This window comes from Sceloporus occidentalis, unplaced genomic scaffold, assembly GCF_023333645.1.
Source record: "Sceloporus occidentalis isolate IW3139 unplaced genomic scaffold, rSceOcc1.0.p SCAF_4, whole genome shotgun sequence".
NCBI classification, from domain to species: Eukaryota; Metazoa; Chordata; class Lepidosauria; order Squamata; family Phrynosomatidae; genus Sceloporus; species Sceloporus occidentalis.
In genome coordinates this window covers 99,241,413-99,261,102 of record NW_028316984.1, presented here as the reverse complement: position 1 = coordinate 99,261,102, position 19,690 = coordinate 99,241,413, and the positions used below count along the sequence as shown (strand labels likewise).

Sequence of the window (19,690 nt, the reverse complement as noted above, 5' to 3'; positions counted from 1 at the left end):
TTAAGGCTGCCTTTGTTATCTGTCATACCAGTTTAAGGAGGAAAGTATTTGTTCTGAAGGGAAGATGACTCACCTTTTGTGAGACTTAAGACTCTCATTCTCTCTCGTTTTCTTCACCACCCTTCTGCTATATTTAGGCCTGCCTTCAGTCAAACAACCGCTATGCTATCCTTACATAACCCAATTTACATCTGGCGCATTACAGAACCTTGGTACCCTCCTGAGAAGGAATATCAACTCTAAGCATCAGCTTTCCACATGGATTTTGCATTTTGGCTGTTCTTTTGATAGTGGAGCCTCAAGGATGCCATCAAAAGAAGGCAACATATTCCAAGACAGAGCACAACAAGGAGGCCAACATTGTTGTTTTGCTGCAACAAAAACTTGCATGGCACCTTCAAGAGAAAACAAACTGGTCACTGTTCAAGTGCTATAGGACTAACTTTTTTTAAATAAATGCTGGTGCACCACACAGAAATCAATACAGAGGACGATTATTGCCCTTGTACCAACATTGGAGACATGAATCAACAGAATAGATGGTGGAAATTAAAGCACCAGCATTAGTGGCAAGTAAAAGAAGCCAGTGGGTCAGGGAGAAATAGGTAAACTACCCCTGCTGTTTTCCTCTTGCAGTTTTAAAATCTGTATATAGAATGCTATACATAGCTTTACTCTCTTCCTCCTTCCTTCTCAAAGGTCACTCTGCTGCTTCTCTCAGCTAGAGAGAGCAGTGGAGACAGCACATGGGCTCTCTCATAATGGTTGCCTGAGCAGACTTGTGCACATGAAAGTCAGCTGTAGTTTCTGTAACCAAGTTTAGGTACTCTGCATCTTCAAGTAGATTTTTTGAAACAATAACTGTGATTTTTTTTCCCTTTTTTAATTTACTGCAAATATCCAGTGTAGCTACTCTAGTCATAGTCAAAGGTTCACAGCAGTAGCCCAATATACTTTGGTGGGATAAATACCAAATATATTTAAAAGAAGAAGATATTCTATATCAAACCCAACCATTGCTCTGACCATATCAAATCCAAATAAAATGACGGTTTTTCCAATCTTCCGAAATCATATGTCAGTTTTAGTCATTCTCATATTGAACATCACTAATTCATTCAAAAGACTGGCCAAATGGGAAAGCTAGTGTGTAGGATACAACTCAAGCACACATCCTCATTTAAAACACTTTGCTGCTACTCCTCTGTGTATTCACTGAATGAACAAAGAAACCTGCTACCTTCTCACACACTTACCGAACATCTGAACAAGCCCTCTGCATGAACAAAAGTGTATAGAGAGAGCTCTATCAGTGTGACCAGAAACTCTGCAAAGGCAACTAGTGAATGAAAGGGACTACGGTGTCTTTATTTCACCTATCCTTTTCCATTTAACCCATTAAAACATATAGTTGAAAAACTCCAGTGCTGACACACTATGGCTGTACATTTGTCCCTTTTCCAATTCTCTTCCTCCAGCTCAATGACAATTTAGTGAACATATGTAATTGCTCCAACATTGCAAGGCCCTCAGTATTAAATCCTTGCAGTTCTATACTTCTGGCAAGGCAAGCATTTCATGGTCAGGCAAGTTGCTTGATAATAGGCTAGGATGGTTCATAGGCATTTCCTTAATGGCAGCCAATGTTTGGGAAGCTGAACAGTAACTTTTGAGTATTTGGAACAAAGACCCAACAGTCACACACATCCCACAGCACCAGCTAAAGGGAAGGGGTCTGGCATAAATGTAGGTGGGAAAAGGGAGATGAATGAGGTAGGGCTTACCAATTAATTTCTCCTTCAGTACAGATGTAGGCAGAGGAGATCAAAAACATTTGCTTCTATTTTTAACTAACTACAGTTTAGTGTTATCTGAACTCAAACTATGGTTAATCTTAAAGAAACAAAACAATCTCAAACAAGTTGACACATTGTTAACTTCCCACACCATAAAAAAGTTGCTTCAGTTGCTGCTGAGTTTTGGCAGTGACAGAAAGTTCAATTACTCCCATGAAATGTCAACAGTATCAACCACAGAGCAATAAAATGAAAGGTAGTACAACCTCTGGTTGTAGAAATCCAACATGATTTCTACAACCCCAAGAAATTTCCCACACCTAACTAAACCATAATTTAGTATTACAACCAAACCATAATGTTTGGTCATAATTTGTAAAAAAAAATACTATAACTGGGGAAACTGGCTTTTTACTATCACAAATTAGGGGCACAACAGTTCAAATAATAATTTATAAATAGGGCTGCCATTTTCTTTCTCATCATGGACTCTGTTATTGCATTGGAGATCTCACAGCTTACCATTTTCAGCCACAGAAGTTTGCAACCTGAAAATTCATTTATAAGCTATACAAACAGTGTTTTAAATAGTTTCACATGTAACATCTAGCTTGGATGTCTTACCTGTTTGTGTCACCATATGTGTCCATCCATTCCACACTCTGCTGACTTTTTCACCCTCAAAATAATGAGCTTCTATCTTCTGAGGTTTCAAAAGAAAATCATCTTTGCTCACTAACTGTCTGTGTTTGTTGCTTCCCCAAACATATAACTCTCCTTCATCTGAAAGAAAGACAGAAAGAAAGAATTGACTAAATGTCATTTTCTCTTACACAATTTCTATCTTTTTGGTTTATGAAAACTGACAAAGATGATCAAATATCCTTTTTTTAAAAGACACATTAAAATTCAAAAAACAAGGTGAAACACAGACACTACATAGCACAAGACACTTAATAAGTAATTGTAGAACTATCCATAACTGCAACTTCATACTCCTATGTCCAAATCCATCTGTGTAGATTTCATTCTCACAAACAAGAGTGAATAATTTCCCTATGTTTTTGTCCTCTCTGTGAGAAAGCAGTATAAAACTGCACACTTTTCAAAGACTAATTCAGGATTTAATTTGTTCAAAAAGTGTACTTTTTATACAAAAAAACACAATTTGCTGCACAGAAAACATAGGACATTTGTTTTCGGCACAGAAAATGTTGTCTTCTGTGCAGCAACTTGTTTTCTATTTAGAAAACACTATTTTCTGTTCAAACAAACACATAATAAGTCCTGAACTGCAAAGATTCTCTTCCATCCTCTCCTCAAGGTACCCTGACATTCAAGAATTCTCACCCACAAGAGGTTACAAAAGGAGAGCTAAGCTAAAATCATGAGTAATTCTGCAGTTGTAGCCATGAAATACCAATATGGATTTTAATGCTCTTGTTGAGCAAACTACATTATGGCTTGCAAGAGTGAAAGCATGTGAATTCAGAATGGCTTAGCAATAACCAACATAGTTTCTAACCAAAGAAGTTTGCCTGTTTCTATCAGTAGCCTAACCTGTGCATTGACAGAAAGGTTTAAGGCACAAGATTAGCAGTTTTAGTGAGAGGAAATCAACTCGATAATGTAACACATGTCTTACCACACAATGAAACTTTAAAAAAAAAAAAAAAGCAACAAGGTTTCTTAGGCCTGGTACACACCGCCAGGAAGTGGTGTCCTGGTGGCGATAGTAGGGCTTGGGGGCGTACACCAACTGCATGCTCCCAAGCCCTATGACATGCGGGTGGTGCCATTATTGACCCGCATGCCCACAAGAAGGGGTGTATAGATGACGTGTGGGCATCTGAGCGCCCATACGTCTTTTCCAGGAAGCAGTGTCATAGGGCTACATCACAGCACTTACAACGCCGCAAAAAAAGAAGCCCCTCTAGGCTGCCACAGTTTGGTTGCTGTGGCAACGCTGTGCAGCAAAGAGGGGCGGCATTTCAACGCCAGTGTGTACCGCCCCTGAAATATCCTATTTGTTGCACCTTTAGGGTAGACATAAATCTGTTGAAGAAGTCAGAAAAAGAAGTGTGTTCTATGGAGTCCGAAAGTGTATGTGAACACTCAAACACGGAAGATACACATTTTACAGGAAAAGTTGAATCAAGTCTTAAAGTCTATAAATACTTCAATTCCAAACAAAACTGAAGGCCACATCCGGTGAAATATACCTGTGAGTGCGGAGGCATGAGATGAGCCAGATGCGACACTCTTTACCCTGGTATCTTCCAGACCTAAGATAATAATATATTTCATTACCCAAAGAGAGAGAGGTTACCTTTCCCAGAGACATTTGTCCCAGATCACACAGTTTTATAAAGAAAGAAATAACAAAAGATGCTAGTACAGGATACATAGAAAAGGAAGCTTCGTGGATCATGTTGGTTATTAACACTTCCACAAGGGTGTCAAGTTTAGACAATAAGGCTTCAGAAAACCTTTATTAAAAAACTATAGATCTAGTCCAGAGAAGTTCATTGTCAGAAATGACCAGCAAACATTACAATTGTCTAATTAAACTACACAAAATTTTAAATTTCAGGTGAGCTTAATTCTTAATCATTGTAATTAATAAACACACTTCTCACACTTTCCCAGACCACCCCCTTTTCTTATTGTTGCAATGGTGTCCTTTCACAAAAATATCCTTGAACAGGCTTCGCTCATGCCTGCCTCCTTTCCCTTATCACAGCACCTGGATATGAGGTCACCATAACCTAGCAATACCATCTTTACTCCATAAGCCATCACACATGATTCCTGTGGTATAATGGTTTAAATGTTTGACTATGGCTCTGAAGAACAGGGTTCAAATCCCAGCTCAGCCATGGAAAGCCACTGGGAGACTTTGTCCAAGTTACACACTCTCAGCCTCAAAGGATGGCAATGGCAAACCTTGCCAAGAAAGCCCCATAATAGGTTCACTTTAGGTTCAACATAGGTCAGAAATGACAACAACAACCACAACAAGAAGTTGTCTTTGCAACTCCTGACAGTTACTCCATTCCCAGCTAATTCAGAAAGAATTATGGGAGGTGCTTCAAATATTGCCATGGTTAAAAATGTTACAGATTAATGGTAATTTGTATCCTTGTCAGCTTTATACAAAATGGAAACATAATTTCATATAAGAACATTCCGACAAATATTCTGCATTGATATTGGATAGATCTATCCATAAACAACCACCTCCCAACTGAACTTTAAAGGAAGTACAAGTAGCACTGTTACCTGTAGCGAGTTATGTTTGGGGTAATGGCACTGCCATCACTGTTATTTTTTAAAAGTAAAATAATCCCCATTAACATCATTATGTTATTTGACACAAAGGTTAAGGCTAAATCATAACAATAAATAATAATAATAATAATAAAAGTTTTATTTATATACCGCAACCTTCCATAGATCAGGGCGGTTTACAACAGTGAAAAATACATAAATCAACAAATCGCGCGCAAACAGTGCATCAAAGAAACAATAAAAACAATAAAAAGGATAAAACCCCAATTAGCCCTTCCTCATGGCCACGGAAGAGGAGGGAGGCCCTAAAAAGATGTTCATGGGGGGAATGCTTGATGAAATAAGAAGGTCTTTAAATCCTTCTTAAATTGGGCCAGGGAGGTAGTCGAGCGGAGCTCAGCGGGCAGCGTATTCCAGAGGGCCGGGGCGGCGATGGAAAACGTCCGCTTAGTGACGGAAGAAAGCCTAGCCCCTGGCACCTTCAGGAGTTGCTGCCCAGATGTTCTGAGGGTGCGGGACGGAATATATGGGGAGAGGCGGTCCTTCAGGTATCCTGGACCCAAGCCATTTAGGGCTTTATAGGTAATTACCAACGCCTTATATTGAGCTCGGAAGCGAATAGGCAGCCAGTGAAGATCTTTTAAAATCGGTGTTATATGGCTGGTCCTGGGAGCACCAGTGACCAGCCGGGCTGCCATATTCTGCACCAATTGTAGCTTCCGAGTTTGGTATAAGGGTTGCCCCATGTAGAGTACATTGCAAAAATCCAATCTTGAGGTTACCAGAGCATGTACGATCGTTTCAAGGTCCCTCTGGGCCAGGTATGGGTGCAGCTGGCGAATCAGCCGAAGCTGATAACATGTGCTCCTGACCGTCGCACTCACCTGAGCAGTCAGGTGAAGCGACGAATCCAGAAGCACCCCCAGACTGCGCACGGAGTCCTTCACAGGGAGCGTGACCCCGTTCAGGACAGGTGGAACCACCACCATTCCTGGACCAGGGGAACCTATCACTAGTACCTCCGTTTTCTCTGGATTCAGCTTGAGTCGGTTTTCCCTCATCCAGCCCATTACTGACTCCAGACAGGCCACAAGAGGAGAGACACCATCCCCAGTCACTGCATCAGTCGGAGACATAGAGAAAATAATTTGGGTGTCATCAGCGTACTGATAACCCCGCGCCCCATGTCTCCGGATGACCTCTCCCAGCGGTTTCATGTAAATGTTAAATAGCATGGGAGACAGAATGGCCCCTTGAGGGACCCCGGTTTTAAGGGGCCTCTCGTCGGAGCATACGTCTCCCAGCTGCACCATCTGGGACCTCCCAGAGAGGTAGGACCGGAACCACTGGAGCGCAGTGCCCCCGATTCCCACCTCCGCTAGGCGCCCCAGAAGGATACCATGGTCTATGGTATCGAAAGCCGCTGAGATGTCCAAGAGCACCAGCAGGGACACGCTTCCCCTGTCGATACCCAGACGGAGATCATCGACCAAGGCGACCATGGCCGTCTCAACCCCGTAACCCGCCCGGAAGCCAGTTTGAAATGGGTCTAGATAATCCGTTTCATCCAAGACCGTCTGAAGTTGGATTGCAACCGCCCTCTCGATCACCTTCCCCAAAAATGGCAGCAGCGAAACTGGCCGATAATTATTATATACCAGGGGGTCGAGGGAGGGCTTTTTCAGAATAGGTTTTACAATGGCCAATTTGAGTTCTGATGGAAATTGGCCCTCCCTCAAAGATGTATTAATAATCCGGCGTAACAACGAAGTTACCGCCGGTCCCCCCTGGGCCGCTAGCCACGAGGGACAGGGATCGAGAGAGCAGGTCGTCTTCCGGACTCTTCCGAGGAGCTTGTCCACATCATCGGTACTCACCAACTCAAATCGATCCAGTACAATAAAGTCCACGGAGGCTCTGGACACCTCTACCCTAGGTTTTGCTTGAATGTCGGCGTTAAGACCTTCGCTTATCCGAGAGGTTTTATCCGCAAAAAAGTCGTTAAATTGGTCACAGCAGGCCTTAGAAGGTTCAAGGATCTGGTTCAGGGAGGGGGGGAGCTGAGTTAGCTCCCTGACCACCCTGAACAACTCTGCTGGACGCGACTCTGCGGACGCAATGCGAGCAGCATAGAACGAATTCTTTGTTGCTCGTATTGCCTCTCCGTAGTCCTCTAACAGTTGGTCTAGGAGAGCCTTGTCGTCTAAGCAAAGGTATTTCCGCCAACGGTACTCTAGCCGTCGCAGTGCCCGCTTCCTAGCCCGGAGGTCTTCCGTATACCAAGGCTTACATTTGGAAGCGGGCCTGAGAGGGCGCTTCGGGGCGATACTGTGTATAGCCCTTGAAAGACCGGTATTCCAGATACCGGTGAGGGCATCAACAGAATCGCCGTCGCTACCAACCATGAGCCCCTCTAAGGCCTCTTGGAACCTTCCAGGTTCCATCAGCCTTCGAGGGTGGACCATCCGAATAGGTCCACCACCCCCGGGGGGGATCTGGGTAGAGACCTTGATTTTTGCCTCTACCAGGAAATGATCCGTCCATGACAAGGGGGAAATATTAACTATTTCCGCCCACGGATTTTCCGCATCCGAACAGAAGACCAAATCGAGAGTATTACCTGCACAATGTGTGGGACCCTGTATCAGCTGGGACAGGCCCATGGCTGCCATGGTTTCCATGAATTCCCGAGCCGCACCGGATGGAACATAGCTGGCCGCAAGAGGGATGTTGAGGTCGCCCAGGACAAGAAGCCTGGGCGTCTCCAACATCAGCTCTGCGACCAACTGTGTCAGCTCGTTAAGGGAGTCCGCTAATGCACGGGGTGGCCGATACACTAACAGAATCCCTAGACTGTCCCTAGCCTTTAGGGTCAGGTAGATACACTCAATATGGGACGTCTGTCGGATGTGGTTCCTGATGAGGGACACGGTGTTCCTATGTATCAAGGCCACACCCCCCCCCCGCCCACCTAACCTGCGCTGGTCCTTCACCGAGAACCCAGCAGGCAGGGCCTGAGCCCACACAGCATCCCCTTCAGGCCCTAGCCAGGTCTCGGTAATGCAAGCCAGGTCACATTTTGAGTCCTCCACAAGGTCGTGGAGGATGTGGGTCTTGTTATTGATAGACCTGGCATTGCACAGGAGCAGTGACAGGGTTTGTGGCACGGTTGGAGCGACCCTCAGGTTCCTTTGGTTGGGAGGGGGACCGGAAGGAGGGATAGATATGATGCATCGATCCCTCCTTCCCCTGGAACGTAAGCCCCTTCTCCCACCGCCATACCTCCCCTTGCCCCACACTACCTCAATAGGAGCTCCGCTCAGCACGATGTTATCCCTTCCCTCCCCAGCCTGTGCATTCCCCACCACCAGTTCCTCCCCCCATCCCACCGTGGCAATATAAAGAGCAGGGGTTTAGCCACCCCAGGCATCCCCTGCTCTAAGGGCTCGAACCCAGCCTCCCTAACCCACCTAAAAAACGCAGCTGCGCAGTTGCGCAGCTGCGCGCTTGCTCTCTGGGGAGCCGCAGATGGTAAGTCCTGGGCGGCTCCTCCGCGTGGGTGCGCAGCTGCGCAGTGTCCTCCAAACACGGAGGGCCGTCCAGCGGCACAGCGGTGGCCCCAGCAGCAGCAACACAGTCCTTGGGGGCGGGCAGAGGCGGGACGGAGGAGGAGGGCCAGACGCGTTGGATTTATCTAGGTCGCTCTCACCGACACGCCCCCTCCTCCGCCTTCCTCCAGGTGTTCCTGGCCCCCGGGATGGGCGCTTGCTCTCTGGGGAGCCGCAGATGGTAAGTCCTGGGCGGCTCCTCCGCGTGGGTGCGCAGCTGCGCAGTGTCCTCCAAACACGGAGGGCCGTCCAGCGGCACAGCGGTGGCCCCAGCAGCAGCAACACAGTCCTTGGGGGCGGGCAGAGGCGGGACGGAGGAGGAGGGCCAGACGCGTTGGATTTATCTAGGTCGCTCTCACCGACACGCCCCCTCCTCCGCCTTCCTCCAGGTGTTCCTGGCCCCCGGGATGGGCGCTTGCTCTCTGGGGAGCCGCAGATGGTAAGTCCTGGGCGGCTCCTCCGCGTGGGTGCGCAGCTGCGCAGTGTCCTCCAAACACGGAGGGCCGTCCAGCGGCACAGCGGTGGCCCCAGCAGCAGCAACACAGTCCTTGGGGGCGGGCAGAGGCGGGACGGAGGAGGAGGGCCAGACGCGTTGGATTTATCTGGTCGCTCTCACCGACACGCCCCCTCCTCCGCCTTCCTCCAGGTGTTCCTGGCCCCCGGGATGGGCGCTTGCTCTCTGGGGAGCCGCAGATGGTAAGTCCTGGGCGGCTCCTCCGCGTGGGTGCGCAGCTGCGCAGTGTCCTCCAAACACGGAGGGCCGTCCAGCGGCACAGCGGTGGCCCCAGCAGCAGCAACACAGTCCTTGGGGGCGGGCAGAGGCGGGACGGAGGAGGAGGGCCAGACGCGTTGGATTTATCTGGTCGCTCTCACCGACACGCCCCCTCCTCCGCCTTCCTCCAGGTGTTCCTGGCCCCCGGGATGGGCGCTTGCTCTCTGGGGAGCCGCAGATGGTAAGTCCTGGGCGGCTCCTCCGCGTGGGTGCGCAGCTGCGCAGTGTCCTCCAAACACGGAGGGCCGTCCAGCGGCACAGCGGTGGCCCCAGCAGCAGCAACACAGTCCTTGGGGGCGGGCAGAGGCGGGACGGAGGAGGAGGGCCAGACGCGTTGGATTTATCTAGGTCGCTCTCACCGACACGCCCCCTCCTCCGCCTTCCTCCAGGTGTTCCTGGCCCCCGGGATGGGCGCTTGCTCTCTGGGGAGCCGCAGATGGTAAGTCCTGGGCGGCTCCTCCGCGTGGGTGCGCAGCTGCGCAGTGTCCTCCAAACACGGAGGGCCGTCCAGCGGCACAGCGGTGGCCCCAGCAGCAGCAACACAGTCCTTGGGGGCGGGCAGAGGCGGGACGGAGGAGGAGGGCCAGACGCGTTGGATTTATCTAGGTCGCTCTCACCGACACGCCCCCTCCTCCGCCTTCCTCCAGGTGTTCCTGGCCCCCGGGATGGGCGCTTGCTCTCTGGGGAGCCGCAGATGGTAAGTCCTGGGCGGCTCCTCCGCGTGGGTGCGCAGCTGCGCAGTGTCCTCCAAACACGGAGGGCCGTCCAGCGGCACAGCGGTGGCCCCAGCAGCAGCAACACAGTCCTTGGGGGCGGGCAGAGGCGGGACTCCTAAACAATGCCTAAGGAGGTCATTTGAGGGGATTTGAGGCCATTTATCTACTTCTGTGCATCAGTTAAAGAAAAATAATTAAAAACTAAAAAGTAATAAGCCATCTGTGACAGGACCTTCTTAAAGATCTAGATTGCTTTTACTTTTCAACCTCAGAAAGTCCCCTGTCACTAACACTTGCCCTGCTTTTACCCTTTTAATACTATTCCTTCCCTTTTAACATTGTATTTTAAAGTTGTTCTGTGCCTCATATTCAACTCTGACTTATGGTGACCCTATCATAAGATTTGCTTGGTTAGATTTGTTGTGCATTTGCCATTGCCTTCCTCTGAGGCTGAGAGAGTGTGACTTGTCCAAGGTCACCCAGTGGGTTTCCAAAACTGCAAATGTATTTGAACACTGCTCTCCTAGAGTCCTGATCCAACACTCAAACCACTATACCACACAGACTCTTTTCTTTTAAAGCAACAAGTAACAAATCACTTTTAAAAAGTAACAATTCCAGTCTCTGCTCCCAATCTTTAATGCCTAGTAACTCCATCATTCATGGCAAAGAAAACAGCCTTGCAAAAATGTTAGAAAGAAGGAAGTGTATGAGGAAAAATAATTGCTTCCCTCTTTACACCATGTTCCATAAGTGGACTGAAATCCAAAAGTCCATGCTAAAATCACAGAATCATAGAATTCTATGATTTTAGCATGAACTTTTGTGATTTCAATCCACTGCTGGAACATGCTGTAAAAAGGAAAGCAATTATCTTTTCCCCATACACTTCTTTATTTCTAACAATAGATTTCCAACTTATTTGTAATAAATAGATTAGTCCTAAAGGAGCTGTTAGATTCCTTCCTTCCACCTCCTTTTTTTTTAACTGAGTCAGGATTTATTTAACCTGTGAAATAGATTTGGGAATTATGGAATTCTGCAATGAACAAACAGATGTAATGTTCCACACACTGAATTTTATGGCCAATATCTACTGTCATTATTGAGTTCACAGATGCAGAAGGCAGGACAACAACCCTCCCCTTAAAGTCTCCCACATGCCCTAAAAATCTGCACCAGAGGACTGTGTAACCCTCAAGAAGATTTTCTTCATTAGATAAGGTTGCAGGGGCAGAGACCAAAAATCCACATGCTACCATAATTGTTCATACTGGAGTTAGGCCAAAATGTTTGGTAATTGTATTCATTCAAGCAGCAGTTGGCTTAAGTGGACTGCTTGATGAACCATGAGCATTCCTTGATGAAGGTGCTAAAAACTTTTATAATGTGTTTGTGAAAGCAAGGCCATGGTATTTCATTGCCAGATTGCTCCTAAAAGCAGAGACAGAAGTCTAATCATAACAGAAATCTCATCCTGAGTGGAAAAATCTATCTTCTTGCTTAACAAACAGGCAGTCCAATTTCCGTGAAAGAAGCCAAAGAAAAATTTTAATTTTGTTACACAAAGGAAACGATTCTTTTGAACCCTCCTGAAACCTGTGTCTCTCTATATATTTGAGACTTAAAAGAGTGAGTGAGGGATATTCACTGATATTCTACATCAGCTACTGTACTTGGTTACATATGCATAAATACTTGTATATACCAGTGTACTAGATGACCTCATCTATAAGTCAAGAGAAAGTTTTAGGGCCAAATTCATGGATTTTGATATGACCTGTGGATAAGTCAAGGGTAAAACCTGGGGGGGGGGGGTTTAACACCAGATTGAGAAGGAAAGAACCCGAGGGAAATGTGGTATTTGGTGGGCAGAGGAGATCCAGATAGAGAAGGAAGGGCAGAAGAGAAGGGTTTTCCATTGGACTGAGAAGGAAGGAACTGGAAGGAAACGTGGTGTTTGGTGGGCAGGGGAGATCCAGAGAAAGAAGAAAGGACGGAAGAGGGTTTTCCATCAGACTGAGAAGGAAGGAACTGGAAGGAAACGTGGTATTTGGTGGGCAGGGGAGATCCAGAGAAAGAAGAAAGGACGGAAGAGGGTTTTCCATCAGACTGAGAAGGAAGGAACTGGAAGGAAACGTGGTGTTTGGTGGGCAGGGGAGATCCAGAGAAAGAAGAAAGGACGGAAGAGGGTTTTCCATCAGACTGAGAAGGAAGGAACTGGAAGGAAACGTGGTGTTTGGTGGGCAGGGGAGATCCAGAGAAAGAAGAAAGGACGGAAGAGGGTTTTCCATCAGACTGAGAAGGAAGGAACTGGAAGGAAACGTGGTGTTTGGTGGGCAGGGGAGATCCAGAGAAAGAAGAAAGGACGGAAGAGGGTTTTCCATCAGACTGAGAAGGAAGGAACTGGAAGGAAACGTGGTGTTTGGTGGGCAGGGGAGATCCAGAGAAAGAAGAAAGGACGGAAGAGGGTTTTCCATCAGACTGAGAAGGAAGGAACTGGAAGGAAACGTGGTGTTTGGTGGGCAGGGGAGATCCAGAGAAAGAAGAAAGGACGGAAGAGGGTTTTCCATCAGACTGAGAAGGAAGGAACTGGAAGGAAACGTGGTATTTGGTGGGCAGGGGAGATCCAGAGAAAGAAGAAAGGACGGAAGAGGGTTTTCCATCAGACTGAGAAGGAAGGAACTGGAAGGAAACGTGGTGTTTGGTGGGCAGGGGAGATCCAGAGAAAGAAGAAAGGACGGAAGAGGGTTTTCCATCAGACTGAGAAGGAAGGAACTGGAAGGAAACGTGGTGTTTGGTGGGCAGGGGAGATCCAGAGAAAGAAGAAAGGACGGAAGAGGGTTTTCCATCAGACTGAGAAGCAAGGAACTGGAGGGAAATGTGGTGTTTGGTGGGCAGGGGAGATCTAGAGGGAGAAGGAAGGACAGAAGAGGGTTTTCCATCAGACTGAGAAGCAAGGAACTGGAGGGAAATGTGGTGTTTGGTGGGCAGGGGAGATCTAGAGGGAGAAGGAAGGACAGAAGAGAAGGGTTTAACATCGGATTGAGAAGTGGATCACCTCTTTCACACTCACACACACCCACACACACACACCTATCCCGGCAGCTCTTTCAGAAATCACTGCCAAGGCATGGAGAGTGAGGCATCAGAGCTGTGCTTCTTTTAGGATCTTTCTGAGCAGTATTACTGTATTGACCCATCCCCTGGGAAAAGGCAAAATATAAATAAATCATATTATTATATTCTCTGAAGATGCCCGCCACAGATGCTGGTGAAACATCAGGAATAAACTCTTCTAGAACATGGCCACATATCCCAAAAAAACCCACAAAAAATTATGGATGCCAGCCATGAAAGCCTTCAACGTTACATATATTATTATTATTATGAGTCAACCCAGGATTTTAGGGTCAATTTTTGGGCATAAATTGTTCAACTTATAGCTGAGTATATACAGTAAGTAACGTCTTCTAATCAACACTTCAAGCCCACTTTAACAACCAGAAGCGCCACTGGGCAAAGTCTGTTCAGCTGCCGATCATGATGCAATGAAAAGTATGTTTCCAGCCCCCTCCTGCCAGCAAATGAGACTATGACAAGGAATTGCGATGGGGTCCTCCTTCTGATCATCTCAGCCCTCGTCACTGGTGGGAAGAGGCCAGAAATGTCATCCTCCTTGCACCTCCTTGCTCAACAGACCTCCTTCACTCAATTAGACTGTTACTTGTTAAAGTGACCAGGGTGACCAGATCCCAGAAATACAAAGGAGGACAAGGTACCCCAAAATGTAGGATACTGAAGAAAAATGTAAGATATTACAAAATTAAAAATTAAAAACACTAATATAAATTCATTTCAAATGGTTTATTTAGCACTATATTACATATACTGTATTTTATACTGTACTCAGTTGTATTTTTCTGAGGAACTTATCTTCATTAAAATACCTTGTTGGCTTGCAATATACATATAGAACTCAGAGCAATACAAATGCTTAAAATTGTACTTTACCAGCAACAAACCCTTGACTACATTAAAATTTAAATGATTCCTTTCATTTGTCCAATGGGCTGAAATTACAGGAAAAAAATGTTTACATTTGCATTGCTCCTTAGGCATGCTCAAAAGGAAGGCCATTTTGGAATTCCTCCCAGACAGAAGGTTGAAGTGTAGGACATGTCCTGAAAAACTAGGATGTCTAGTCACCCTGACAGCTACAGCATTTAAGTACTCTTACACAGTCTTATTAAATATGAAGCAGTTATGGATCCATAATACTAGGTTGTGAAATTTAAACTGCAATACAGAATGCCACCCCATATGTTTAATGTGTATATAAGTACTGGAGGAAGATTTGTATTTACTGCCCCATTAATTTTCTATTGATTTCATTCTGTGGATATTCATATTATTTTTTTCATTTGTATGTTATTCAGTTTTTATAATAAAAGAGCAAATGTGAAAGAAGAGAAGTCAAGCACCTTTGTAAATTTCAAATAGTTACTTTGAGCGTATGCTCAAATGGCTGGAAGAGGCTATGCATGCAGCACCTAGGATTGATTTTTGCCCCCCCCCCAGGACCCCATGGGAGTCATAAAGGGGAATTGTCAAAAAGGAGTCAAAAGGGGAGTCAAAAGGGGGAATCGCACCCTCTATAGGTGGGATGGCATTTTTACCACATTTCTGATGGGTCCTGGGCCATTTTAAGCTCAACATAAATCTTTTCAAAACATGGTGTGATTGTTAAGGTATTTCCAGGGCCTAAAATGGCCCAGGGAGTCAAAAACATGGTGAAAATGGCCACCAAAGGTATGGGAGGGGGGAATTGATTTTTAATAGAGGAACACTGGGGGGATAAGGCCATGTAAGAATTCTGATGAAACCTCTTAACTTCTGACAGTTCCTCATCCCTGATTTTTGGCAACCCTCTACATTAGAGACCTTCCAGAGAAGATCTGTTATTAATCACCCTGGTCAGGTCTTGAAAACTGAGGGCTCTGGCTTCCTTTATTGAGTCTATCCATTTATATTGCAGTCTTTAATTTTTCCTACTGCCTTCAACTGTTCCCAGCACTATTGTATTTTCAAGTAAATCATGTCATCTCATGAGGACCAAACTATGAAAGCCTCATTTAATCATTCTGACTTCCATTCAGAGTTCAGCCTTGATTGCTCTGGGAAACATTTGTATTTTTGGTGGTCCTTGGTATCAACAGCACTCTCCTCCAATGTTGATCCTAATGTTGGTGCTTGATGTTTTATCTTTACAGTTGTCTAGTTCCTTCATAGGTGCCTTCAAACTTTAGTCTTCTGATTTCTTCACAGCACTCTCCACTTTGACTAATGATGGAGTCAAGGGATTAGGGGGGAAATATTTCCATGTCTTTCATCAACCACCTAGAGTGATGCTTCTGTGTTCTCTTTATTTTCTCCTGCCATTATAATGTGTTGATCATTCAGCATTCCTACTCTTGATTTCAATTTCCATTTGATTTTTCAGATCTTGTGGAAAAAGTCTTTGTGTTTCGTTGACTACAGCAGATCTTGTATGGTCATATAGTATAATAAATCGAGAAACACCCCTTTGGAACAGCCAAATGCTGCAGAGAACATTATAGTGAAGCAGGCAATGGCACTGGTGGACAATCATGGGAGATAGGCTATTACATTTGGCCTGCCCCTTACGTGGGCGATCCGTTCCAGACCTCCCCATGTAAGGGGAATTGAGCATATGCTCAAATCCCATTGAGGTTAATGGGCCGCGTTCCAGTGGCACACCCCATTGTTTCTATTGGGGCTTGCCTTCCGTGTGAGCTCAAGTCCACAGAAGGCAAGCCCACGTACAGGCCAACTGTAATAATAATAATAATAAAATATTTATTTATATCCTGCCTCTTCCACTTTGAGGATCGAGGCGGGTAACAACAAAGTTTATACAATATACAACAATAAAAACAACAAGCCCCACAAAATCCCCGGCCCAATCCTCCCTCCCAAGTATAAAATTAAACAATAAAACATGATTAAAAAACTATACAAACCAAAATCTACAGACCTCTGCATACATACAAGAGCAGAGCTTAGAAATGTAACTTGTCTTGACTAAAACCCCAGAATCCCCATTGACCATATCAGCTGGGATTTTCTGGCTGTTGTAGTCCAAAAAAGTACAAGATTCCTGTCTGTACCTTAAATATTGTAGTACCTGACATTATATGGCACAACTGCAACATATATTTTTAGAAACAAACCTGTTACTTTGCAGGGTTCTTTTGCCCTCAGGAAGGATGGAACCATTTTTCCTTGGCACATCCGCTTCGCTTGAGATGCCATACCAATTCCCCACTGGAACACTGAACCATTTTCTTTTCAGCATATACATGAAAAAACAAAGCTAATTATTGATGTTAAATAGGCTATTCCCCTGCTAATAGAATAGGGGGAATATATTAACATTTTTAATAACAGAAGTATAAACATAGAAGATGTTTCAACATACAAACAGTTTTAGAAGAAAATCTTCAGCACGCCAAATATGCTAGGTCTTAGGGCAATTTGACATGTTCTGGCTTTTAGGTAAAACTAAATGCCAGTATTTTATGTGAGGGATGTCAAGTAGTTTATGACAAATGATTATTATAAAGGTATGTCTGTCACAGAGCTCTGATTAGTTGTAACATCCTTTTTAGTGGCAGACATGGGTTTACCACTGTGTAATTTGTGAAATAGCACCCAGCTATTCTGGATTCAAGGCAATACTCTGATATGTCAAAGAAGAAACCTATGTGAAATGCATTAACAGGCCACTTGCACTTATTTGCCAATTATGACAAAAACTCTGCCCCAACTGCTCAGCATTCAGATTCATTTTGGGCCTGGGCTTCCCTAGTAACTCCAGAAAGGTATGGAAACCAAACCCTATGAGGAACAGCATTTGACTTCACAACAGTGAAACAGATTGCCTCAGAAGTTGGTGGACTCTCCTTTGAAGATTTTTAAACAGAAACTAGATGGTCATCCTTGGAAGTCCTTTAGTTATAGATACCTGCATGTTAGAGGTTTGAATTAGATGGCCCTTGTGGTCTTTTCCAACTCTATCATTCTAAAGCAGTGATTACAAAGTGATGTCTGCTTATATTCCACTGAACTGAAGCATACCAAGACGGTTGTGCTCATGAAAGATCTTCCTAATGTAGCCTTCCCCAAGCTACCACCATCCAGTTGTGTTGCATTATAGTTCCCATCACCATCAGCAAGAATGGCCATTGGCTAAGACTAAGTGGGAATAATAGGTATTGTCCAAAACATCTGGAAGGTTCCACCTGTTAGATCAGTGGCATCACTACATTTGGGGTCACCCAGTGCAGGTGCCTGGAAAAGGCTGCAGAGAGGTGATGACAAACTACCCACCCTCCTTCCCTCCCTCCCTCCCGCTGCCTTGCTTGCCTGCCACCTGGGCAACAGTCAGCAGCGCAGCTGCATTACTGCCCTTTAGCAGCAGTCACTGCTGTGGGGAGGTGCTGTGGTCTCCAGATGGCCCGTTCAGGTCTGGTGCAGATGCTGGGTGAGCGAGAAAGAGAGGCAACACCCTTTCTTGTTTGCCCAGCAGCAGCATAGGTCCCATCAGATATACTATTTCACTGTGCATACACCCCCCATCTAGGGGGTCACCCAGTGCAGTCCACAACCCCTGCACCTCCCTAATAGTGCCCCAGTTTTACATCTGGCCATGAAATACAACATTGCTGATACCTACAATGGAGAATTAGCTTTGTTGCTGGGTAAACTTCCTGTTCTCCAAAAGAACTTTTCAAGCATCAGGGTAGATGAGCACTCGAGCATGGAGTGGTCAAATGCACATCTGTCAATTTTTTTCTAAAAGGATTCTTAAAAGCTAAAAGTTCAAAGAACAGTGGAACAGTGCTGCAGAGAGCAGGAGATGTACCTGCTTTTTCATTGCATGTTATTTTTAAAGGCTGAGCATATTGGTGCATGAACAGAACAGCTGGAAAGTTCCCACTATCAGCAGATATTTTAATATCATGCAAAACTCTCTGAAGGAATCACAAAAATGATTTAGGCTTGGACAGACAAGAACCTAGATCCTGGATTGACCCTTCCACAGCAGGGACAAATTGTCCATCGATCTCATCAGATCCACTTGGCCTGCCAGCAGGCATATTTATTTCCTGATGGGGGACATGGAGTTTGCATCTTACCATTTGGTACCAACCACAGTAAACTCACTGAATCAACTGTTGAGTCGTGAATAGACACATAGGTAAATTCCATCTATTCAATAGGTCTACTCTAGTTAAGACTAACAATGGGATTTATATTTAGTAATGTATTTACAAAGGCAGGCTTGCTGCTGAACATAAAGAAAACAAAAATAATGACCACAGACGACTTACATAAATTCAAACTAGACAATGAGGAAATCGAAATAGTTAAAGATTTCTCCTACCTTGTGTCAAGGGTTAAATCCAGCAAACTGAGAAATGCTTAGATGTGTGTGTGACCATGAGCATCCAGCACCAGAAGGACATGGCTAATTAGCCACAGCTGATGCTCATAGGCACAAGGTCACTCTGCTTGCCTACATGCAGCAAAGCTTGGATGATGAAACATGTGTCTGCATGGACAGGAGGACACTTTACAGAGTGGGACAGGAAGTGGCTGAATTTGGGAGAGCACATGGTCTGGAGTGTATATAAACTCAAGGGCTTCCAGTAATTGCTTGTGGGTTTGAGTAGGAGTTGGTATTCGTTTGATCTGTATAGTAGCATTGGTGATTTATGGTTAGCACTCTGTAAATAAAGATAGCACTTTCGGGAGCCTGGCTTCTCTGGTCATTTATTCAGCTGGAGCCGGAGCAGCAGCGATTGCTGGAGAGTTTCTGAGATTCCTGCAATTCCTTCACTTCTGGAAGACATTCAGTGCCTGTCATCTTCACTGAGGACTGTGAACCACATTTCTGCAAATTTGTCAACTACTCTGCTATATTCCAGAATTGGTTTATAAGCCCAGCAGTTTTTCTGCCAATAGTTATTGGGCTCAGCAGTTATATTGACACCTTGAATCAAACAATGAACAGAATAGAAACTGCAGTGAAGAGAGGAGAAGAAGACTTAGGCCCTGAACACACCGGCGATAAATGCCGGGATCAGAGCAGAGTGGGGGCATGGCCCCAATTCCGTCCCCATGCCAGCATGACGCCGCGTGCCCCATCACATACCAGGGGACATCAAGGAGCTCCTGTGGTGCAGCGGCTATGGCGCCCTTTCCACGGCGCAAAAAGGAGCCTTTTTTGTAGATCCTTTTTGCGCTGTGGAAAGGCCAGATCAGGGCCATGGCTTGTGGTTGCCACAGCCCCAATACAGCAAGGAAAGGGGCAGCATCACACTGCCCCTTAGGGGCCATCCGTACAGCCCCATAGAACGGGAAAGGTAACCATGAAAGAGCTAGAAAAGATCCTAAAGAGTATAGACATACAACTGAGCA

At 45.5% G+C, this 19,690-nt stretch overlaps 1 protein-coding gene across 5 annotated transcripts in view; it reads right to left on the bottom strand.

Moving 5' to 3' along the window:
* The window catches only part of SERGEF (secretion regulating guanine nucleotide exchange factor), a 153,639-nt gene that overhangs the window by 121,760 nt on the left and 12,189 nt on the right, over positions 1 to 19,690 (bottom strand). For 3 of the 5 annotated variants that reach the window (XM_089521042.1, XM_089521045.1, XM_089521046.1), the window contains exons 6-8: positions 16,438 to 16,551; positions 4,019 to 4,081; positions 2,421 to 2,579 (exon numbers count right to left, since the gene is read on the bottom strand). In XM_089521042.1, coding sequence (XP_089377168.1) covers positions 2,421 to 2,579; positions 4,019 to 4,081; positions 16,438 to 16,551 — 336 coding nt within the window. The remainder of the gene's footprint in view (positions 1 to 2,420; positions 2,580 to 4,018; positions 4,082 to 16,437; positions 16,552 to 19,690) is intronic. The other 2 variants (XM_089521043.1, XM_089521044.1) reach the window with 2 other exon arrangements.